The sequence below is a fragment of the Rhinolophus sinicus genome, chromosome X (genome assembly GCF_036562045.2).
Source record: "Rhinolophus sinicus isolate RSC01 chromosome X, ASM3656204v1, whole genome shotgun sequence".
NCBI lineage: Eukaryota > Metazoa > Chordata > Mammalia > Chiroptera > Rhinolophidae > Rhinolophus > Rhinolophus sinicus.
Genome location: NC_133768.1, coordinates 30,391,987 through 30,400,983, shown reverse-complemented (window position 1 = coordinate 30,400,983; position 8,997 = coordinate 30,391,987). Strand labels below are relative to the sequence as shown.

At 41.6% G+C, this 8,997-nt stretch overlaps 1 protein-coding gene across 1 annotated transcript in view; it reads right to left on the bottom strand.

The window, feature by feature from the left end:
* Positions 1 to 2,876: 2,876 nt before the first annotated feature.
* XK (X-linked Kx blood group antigen, Kell and VPS13A binding protein) overlaps positions 2,877 to 8,997 on the bottom strand; it is a 49,809-nt gene continuing 43,688 nt past the window's right edge. The window contains exon 3 of the mRNA XM_019718414.2: positions 2,877 to 6,730. Coding sequence (XP_019573973.1) covers positions 5,904 to 6,730 — 827 coding nt within the window. The 3' untranslated portion in view covers positions 2,877 to 5,903. The remainder of the gene's footprint in view (positions 6,731 to 8,997) is intronic.

Genomic DNA, 8,997 nt, shown 5'->3' with positions numbered 1-8,997 from the left:
CATAGGATAGTGGTTGAATTTTTAACAACTGCTCATGTTAGGGGCTGGTAGGGCTAATGACAGAGCTACTTTAAATACAATGGTACCTCGGTTTTCGAACGTAATCCACGAGTTCTGAAACGTTCGAAAACAGCCGACAGCTAGGCCTCAGGATCTTGCACTCAGCAGACGCCGTGTGACATGTTCGACTTCTGAGTCGTGTTCGAAAACCGAAGCACTTACTTCCAGGTCTACGGTGTTCATAAACCAAAATGTTTGTCAACGGAGACATTCGAAAACCGAGGTAACCCTGTACAGTGATACTTCTCATCAGCCCTGTTCTATCGCTCACAACAGCATCCCCATGGGTTTGAAAAATGATTGTAAAGTGTATGCCAGACATCTCTGGTTAGTGTGCAAACATCTCTAGTTAGTGGAGAGGAGCATGATGCCTTTCCAATTCTTAGAGGTCTGCAGCCCTACAACTGGACACCATTGTTCTAGAAAATTCTGCCACTCTACTTAAGGTCACCTTGTTAGGAGAAAGTGACATCAGGGAAGCATTCTCTTTTCCATGGGGGTGATGATGAAGATGGTCTTGCAGCAACACTCCAAAATAGTATTTCTAAATCCTGTTTTGTTTCTTGAAGTACTATCGCTCCTGAAAACCAGATTCATTAACTGTAGAGTTTAGGTAATTAAAATAGGAAGCCTGCTGATAAGAAATTAAACCAATATGTATAACGTGGATGTCTATAGACGATATTCCCAGGGCTCTGGGAAGCAGGTTAATCAGGCTTCAATCAGGAACTCATCATTCTGAGAAAATTAATTCAGGATGGGAGGGTGGGAGGGAGCAGAAGCACAGGCAGAATTTCAAGAATCTAGCTGATGAATCTCTCCCTGGAAGGAGGAAGCCCTGAATCCCCCTCACACGGAGGTGTATGCCGCAGTGGACTCTGGGTGGGAAGTTGCCTGATAACCTGCTGCGAGGAGATGCAGCTGCACACTGCTACATACTCCTCAAAGATGCTCTGGGTTCCAAAACCCGCTTAAAGCAATACTGTTTCAGACCTCCTTGGCCTCATCATTTCCAGAGAACCAACCACGTAGAGTGGGTGACCAGGAGATGCGAGGCCTTTCCTTTCAGCAGGCTTCTGCAGCAGACACACGTTCTGAGCCGGCTAGGCCTAGTCGCACAGGCTGTTGTGCGCTAGGAGAGGGGGGACTGGGGACGTGCCTGCATTCCCGGCTCTGAAGAAATCTCTGCTTCTATGAAGTGCCTTTCCCTGAAAACAGAGAAAAGGCTCAAAATGTTACTCGTTTAATTACAGTATATGGTTGAGATTTCTGAGCTCTTTCCCATTTGGAAAGATGTTCATAGAAAATATAATATCCTGGAAGGGGAGACAGGGAGAAATATGGGCATAGAGGCATAATATATATTTCCCTCACCTCCTTCCTAATCTTTACAAACTTGGGCCTAAACACTGTAAAACAGAACTATCACAGTGGGGCAGGGATGGGGAAAGAACTACAGGCTCACATATTAAGCAGCAAATACTTGATGCCTAACATGGATATCCATGAAAAAGAATTGCCCACAGTTCACCAGTAAACACTCCAAATTTACGGTTTTAAGCTATTACCGTGTTTCCCCAAAAATAAGACTGGGTCTTATATTAAGGTTTGCTCCAGAAGATGCATGAGGGCTTATGTTCAGGGGATGTCATCCTGAAAAATCATGCTAGGGCTTATTTTCCGGTTAGGTCCTATTTTCAGGGAAACACAGTAGTCAGTACTGATGATATGCATGTTTTCTTCAAATAGCTTTTCAAAATCTGCTGTGGTTTTCCCAGCATTCATAGGCAAGTGAAAACTTATAACTTTAAACAAAGAGAACCCCATAGAAGAGAACTGAGTAGATTTACACTGTTGAGGAAGCTTTGTGAAAACAAATGAAGCAATTGGCACAATTGTTAAATGGAATGTGGACTCCAGATTAGATAACTAGTATTGTATCCATTAAATTTCCCGAATTTGATCACTGTACTGTAACTATGTAAGAGAATGTCTTTGTTCTTATGAAACACATACTGAAGTATTTAGGAAATTAGGGGTAAAAGAGAGAAAGTGACAATGATAAAGCAAACATGGCAAAATGTTAATAGGTGAATCTGGGTGAAGGATATAAAGGAATTCCTTGCACTATTCTTGAGGCCGTTCTATTAGCTTGAAGTAATTTAAAATGAAACATTTACAAACACCAAATGAATTCATTTTAGACTGACCTAATTACACACTATACTTGTAGACATTCAGTTTTCTCAAGGGTTTAACACCAAGAGATCTTTCAAAAGACTCATCCTACAGCTAAGTCTTTCCAAATTGCAAGGCCACCTTCAGAAGAAAAGGAATTACTGAACCAATCCATGTCTATCTCATGCTCTGAAATGACCCCTTTAATAAATAACATATTTTTCCAACCATGGATCATCATTTACATTTGATTATTTGTTTATGTTAATATCAAGTCATCTCTTCAGTATATTTCTGAATCAGTATACCATTTATGCTTGTCTACAAGAGATTTATATTGCCTTTTTTTTTGTATCGCACACAGCAATCAATAGACAGCTGAGCAGAATCTTTGTATCTAGCAATGCAACTTTAACAAATGGAGTAAATGCTTATAAAACAGTCAGGCAATTCCATGGACTGTTAGCCTTACAAGGTAGAATCCTAGCACTCTCAAATTTCTCATCCTACAGAAGGAATTTCCAGGTGAGGTTACAAAACTAATTAATCACAACAAAACCATTTTTAAATTTCTGTTTTTAAAACAGTTCCTGAAGTCAAAAAGCTATAAAAGGACGGCGTAAGAAATGAAACAAGGAGAAATTGAAAAATTAATTTATTATATGAAGAAACATAAACAATATTTATTAGAGTCAATGGCTGCAGAGAAGCAGCCTGCAAAATCTCACACCCACAATTTACTGGCTGAGTACTGATACATACACTCACAACCATAACACTAAAGTTCTAAGGCGGTTTTCCAAGGAAATGCTGTATTTGACAATTTTAATGTTTATTTTCCCATTTATGAGGCTGAGAAGATTAAACTCACATTCAATGAAAATCTAGCAGGATCAGGCATTTAAGTTGTAAATTATCAAAAGATGCTGCTATGTCCTTTATGAAAGATGATAGATACAAAAAATGATAAACTCATCTGCCATCAAAAGCAATTTCTCAGATTGTGGTGGGTCTTGTTTGTCCAACTACCAAGTGTTTGGCTGCTAATTTTTGTAAGCAACTAATGTAAGAGAAACGGCAAGGGCTGAGTTTTCTCCAAGAGTAAAGACCACGTGACGCTTGCCCTCCCATAAGGCCAAAGGCCAGCGTATTCACCCAAGACACGCATGTGGATGGTGCTCCTTGCTTCTTTTCTAACAGTAAAAAAACTAATAATAACCTGTTTATGGATTTGAATGACTATAATAACTCCTTCAATGTTTATGGCACTTTAAAAATATTTTCAAAGCATTTTCACACTTATAATCTAATTTGATCTTTCCAACAAGCTTGTGAGGTAGGCTGGGCAAGTATGCATTGTGAATTTGGTGGGTGAGGGAACTGAGGCATACAGCAGTTAAGTAACTTGTCAGGCTTGACAGGGAGATGCCAATCTCTAGACTGCACTGGCTCTAGTAATGAAGAAAGTCTAGACATGTTTGATGATTTTGTTTCAACATATTTTGAGGAAATACTTCACTTCCATCCAGCCAAATGATAGTAATTCCGTTGGAGCAGGTGTCATGACAAGTTATGGCACATAATTAGACAAAACACTGAGAGTTTTAAAAATTGGAATTATAACTGAAAACCACATTTTAACTCTCAACATGTGAGGGAATTGGCTGGTTTGTCTTTAGGGCAACCTAGCTCTGCAGTCTGAACTATAATTTTACCATTTCAGAGGTATAATATAAATAATTTAAAAATAAAAATTATCAGTTCAACATAACTTAAAAAGTTTCAACATGCAGAAACAAAAGCAGTGGTTTCTCTTCCTCAGAGTGAATGGATATACATGGCCCCAAAGCAAGGGTATCTGTGTCTGAAGGGTGAGATATGACAACATGTCCAATTTACTTACCACACCTCTTCATCCTTATATAAGAGGCTTATAATTGGGCTTTGGGAGTCTGACAGACCATCACTGTTAGTTTGGTTTGAGGTCACTCAAGGTATTTACCTATCTTCTACATTAAAATTATTTAAAATGTATTTGAAGCCTCAGATTTTATAACGGTTCTTGAGATAGGCTTCTAAACCAAGGCTGGGAAGTACCAGTCTCTCCATCCCTGTCTGATTCTGACTGTAACTCCTGTTCAAACTCATCATTTTTAACCTGCCCCCTCATAGACTGGCTGTTAGAAACTGGATGGGCCAGAAAGTTCATCCAAGTCCTTAGACTGTCAACCTTGACTGACCTGCAATGTCTGGCCTAGTCAGTGACAGGTTACCTGCTTCTTTATCAAGGTATTTCATTATCAAGGTTCTTACAGTAAAAATAATGGCACTAAATCCAGGCATCTTCCCAAGACAACTGAGGATACATTACAAAATCCTTTTATGAAACAAACAGGGTTCAGAAATTATACTGAAGAGAGGACAGTGTAGAAGGATAAAATTGGAGATCTTGTTCAAATTAACTCATAATTATGCCAAATCAACATGCATTCAGTTAAAGACAAAAATCACTGGAACATTTTATCATTTTCTATAATTTAAAAGTTTCTGAAGTCTATATATAACTCTGAGGTAGGAGGAAAACCCTTTTCCTTCAAATAATAAAAAAATAAAATGTCCTATATACCTGTGCTGGGTGAAAGATTTTATGGAGTTTTCTAGAAAAACTGAAGTTAACCAAGGTAACTTGTGTCTGAAACCTTCCTGACAGACAAAGAAGAAAGGGAGTCAAGACTATGAGTTTTATTTACTTCTTTCTTAAGAAGGCAAATCCTAGCAAATTCTATTAGAAATTTCCCAGAATCGTAGGACAGGAATGAACCCTGAAGAGGGTGAAGGCTACCTTCCAGCACATTCACATCTTTAACCTTCCTGAGAAGGTAAGAACTCTGCTTACAAAAGCCTACATCATTTTGATGTTTTAACCACCCTCTTGATCCAGAGTTTTTCCAACATATTTCAACATACAGGAAGACACAACGTTCTTAAAATTCTAAGGCTTCCATAACCAAATTTAGAATTCAATTTTGCATCCATGGACCTTTGGGAATAAAGTCTTCAAATCTAGACTTTTGAATCCATTCGAGATGGCAGGCCACAGTGGCTATGGTTGGTTATGAACAAAGAGCCCTAATGAGATGAAAATGGAACATCTGTCTAGTAAAAAAAAAACCAAACTTGAACAGCTGTCTCTGAAAACTCTGCCAGAAATGATGTTACTGACGGCAAAACCCCAGCAACCTTTGCTGGTCATCAGGACAGCTCCTGGGTGAAAACTATGCTCAGGGATAATAAAACATTAGGCTACCTGGTCCAGCAGTCCAGAAAACTACACAACAAAAAAGCCCCTGTCCTCATTCTAACTGATGGATCTAACCAGCTCAACAGATAGCGTGGGTACTTTGTCAGTGAAAAAGCCAGTAGTGCGTGGGAGAGCATGGTCAACTCTGAATGGTGGTACCTTAGGCTGCCCTCCAACACTCAGGGGTTTCCCCGACTTCTCTGCATAGTTCCCACACACCCAAGAGCTCTCTAAAGGGGAGCAACTCACAAGAAGTTGAGAGCTAATTCCTGCTATGTTAACTGTGCAGGGCTCATCTGCTTGTATGAAGAAGAGGGATCCACCCAGAAAACAGTATGTCTCTGCCCAAGAGATCCAGGTCCCACTAAGCAGAGCAGAGCTCATTAGCACTCAAGATCTGGCTGGGCACAGAAATGAATTTACTGCTAGAAGGTGTCTCATCTCTGTCTCCGAGTGATCTTAGATCTGCCTTTCCTACAGACTCTGAGGATTTGTGCCACCTGCAAGGACAGCAAATACACTTTAGCCACCGCTGAAAGCTTTCAGAAACACTGGAGGAAAAGAGCTTTTTGCAAGGATGGAAGAACTGGTAGAATACCAGCATGAACAGAATGGCTGTGCAGTACCCAATGAGCAATTTCAGAATCAACAGAGGTGCGCACACATACATATAGATGTCAGTTTTGTAAAGATACCACATGAGCAGGAGGAGGGCGTTCTCAATGAATCTCAGCATGTAGTACACGAGCAGCCGGTACCAGTTCTGGGACTTGCTGATGAGGTCAGGGTTATTGATTTTCAGCTGCACAGCTGACCAGCAGAACATGTTGATGCCGGCGTAGAGTAAGGTGAGGAAGCACAGCACGATGGTGGTACCCACTCGACTGAGGGCCTTCTCGATGTTCTCAGGGAACGGGGAGCCACTGCACCAGAAAAGGATCCAGGGGTACAAGAAGAAACTAAAGAAGTTGATGAGTACGACCAGCACCACCCAGGCCTTCAGGACGGAGGTAAAGAGGACCAGGACAATGACTCGCGTGGCAATCTCGAAGCTCCTCCAGAGGAAGATGCAGACATAGGCCAGAGGCTTCACTTTGATATCATATTCATCGTACTTGATTTTGATGGCTAGAATGTTGCAGCGCAAGGCGCCGTACACAATGGACAACAGGGATAGGAACATGCAGAGACCTGGGGAGAGAAGAGAAAGAGCCCTGTCACGTCTCATGGCCACCAAGACTCCTACTGTGGCAGACACTCTGTCATCCCTCTACCCGTATTCCTTGGACTCGTCTGTCTCATAGGCACAGGCTGACTTCCACCTGTCGGTATCGGCTTACTGCGCCTGAGGACTTTTGCTAGGGTTGTAGAAGGACGCTCTGCCCAGGTGCTGGACAGTTCTGGAGAATTGGTACCCCTGGGAGAGTCCTCATTACCCCAACAGTAGCCCTGATAAGAGCTGGAATGTAACGACCCTAGCTCCCCTACCCCTGGCGTAGAATAACTCGAGGCATGTGTTTTGTACTATTTACCAGTGTTTTCTCATAGGAGTACTTTCTAGTCACCCATGGTGACCCTTGTCTAATAATGCCCCCTTGACTGGCTGCCTTCCCTTCCCTGTCTCATTTCCTTTCTCCCGTGCTCCTTACACCTTCCTCCAAAAATACCTGCACTCAAATCCTTGTCTTGGGTTCTGCTTTGGGGTCAACTCAACCTACAATACCTTCCTGGTCCCATCTTGTTCTGCCTGAGTATGCAAAGTCCTTTACATGGTATGTTTTGTTTCCTCAATTAGCTTATAGGCTCCTGAGGAGTCAAGTGCGACCATGTCTGATAATTATTCTTGAAGCCGCTCAACATACAGCAGTAGTAGGTACACAAACAGAAGGCACTCAAGAATAAATTGCTCAGTGAGTTCCTCTCTATCTGCAGGACCTTTCACATTTATATACTGACTATAAAATGCTCATGTTTCTTTACTCTTCAGTTGTATTCTTCAGTTCTACAGACTGCTGAAGAAATGAGGATCTCACTGTTACTGAGAGCCCATCTGTCTTGGGCTGAAAGGCCTTAGTGTTTTAAGAAGTCTTAACTTTAAGCTGTTTATTTCTTAAAATGACTTATGGCTATTGGGTTTATCCAGTGTATACAACACAGCAGGACAAGCTGTGGCTTCTTTAAATGGAACGTGGTACTGTGTTTGGGAGCACGACACTCTAGGCTATGAGTTCTATCGTCTAAGAAATGTGCTGCCAATTCATGAGCACAGACTGTGTGATCAGAATGGAAATACAGTCACTTACTGCAGGCTGGCACCACCTCCCTGCAGGCTGGCACCACCTCCCTGGGAGGCAGGGCTTGCAGTTAGGAAACAAGAGTCTGGCTCCGGTTTGAGTCTTGTCTCACCAGGCTACACTGGGGAAATGGCCATCTCTCTGGGTTCTGTTTTTTCAGCCATAAAATTGAGGTGACACCTTCCACGCCTGCTTCTTAAAATGCAATGTCCATGTAACATAACTGTCTCTACTTAAACATGTAACTTTAAATGTATGTGAATAAAGGGTTTTTCCTTATTTAAGTTCTGAATCAATGGAAAAACATCTATATATGGTGGGCATAAAAACTCCGAAGCTTTGGTACATATTTCCCTGAGAGAAGCTCAATTTTACTCAAAGCATCAACTTTTTTGATAGTCTTTGGCATTGATTTAAATCATCAGTATCCTTCAGTGGAAAGACTGTTATGTACTAATGAAATTTAAAAGACAGAAATCCTGTCACAGGAGTAGACTGTAGTCACACAACAGCCTAGCCAACTGTCCGACCCCCTGTGTCTTTCCTTAAGGAAAGGAGAGTCTGTGAGACTGTGCCTTTCTGGGACTCTGTTCCATCCTTGTGTTTACACCTTATGTCTCTCTGTCTGTTCCCCAAAAGGTGGTTTGCAGCCAAAGACGGGTAAGATATCTCATGGGAGATAAGAACCTAAGCCAGGCGGAACCGAGTGGGGACCCCCAATGAGTTGCCTTAGAAAAATATGGGAAGTGGCCTTGCCTCTCCTTCCCCCTGCCTGGGAAAAGCTGTTGCCGGCTCTGGCTTTTCCCTGGCACCTGTTTGTGAGAGAAGTCATGAGGACAGTAAAGATCAGTTCTCTCCACTTATCTCAACGGAGCTGTTACAATATGAGAGACTTGACCCTGAAAAGGTACATCCTTAGGTAAGACATTATGGGACCTTGTGCTTCGACTGTTTACAGACAAAGGGTGATTGGAATAAACATTTTTCTGCTATGATGTATGAGTCTCACAGACCGTGTAAGAAACAATGTTACTTTCTTATATTTGTATACTTATCAAAAAAACCTCCAGTCGGCTTTATTCTGGGCTCCAGTCCTCTGAGACTGAGACCCCTGGCCTTCTGAGATTTAACTGCATTAAGTCTCTGTTTGTTTCTTTCTTAAAA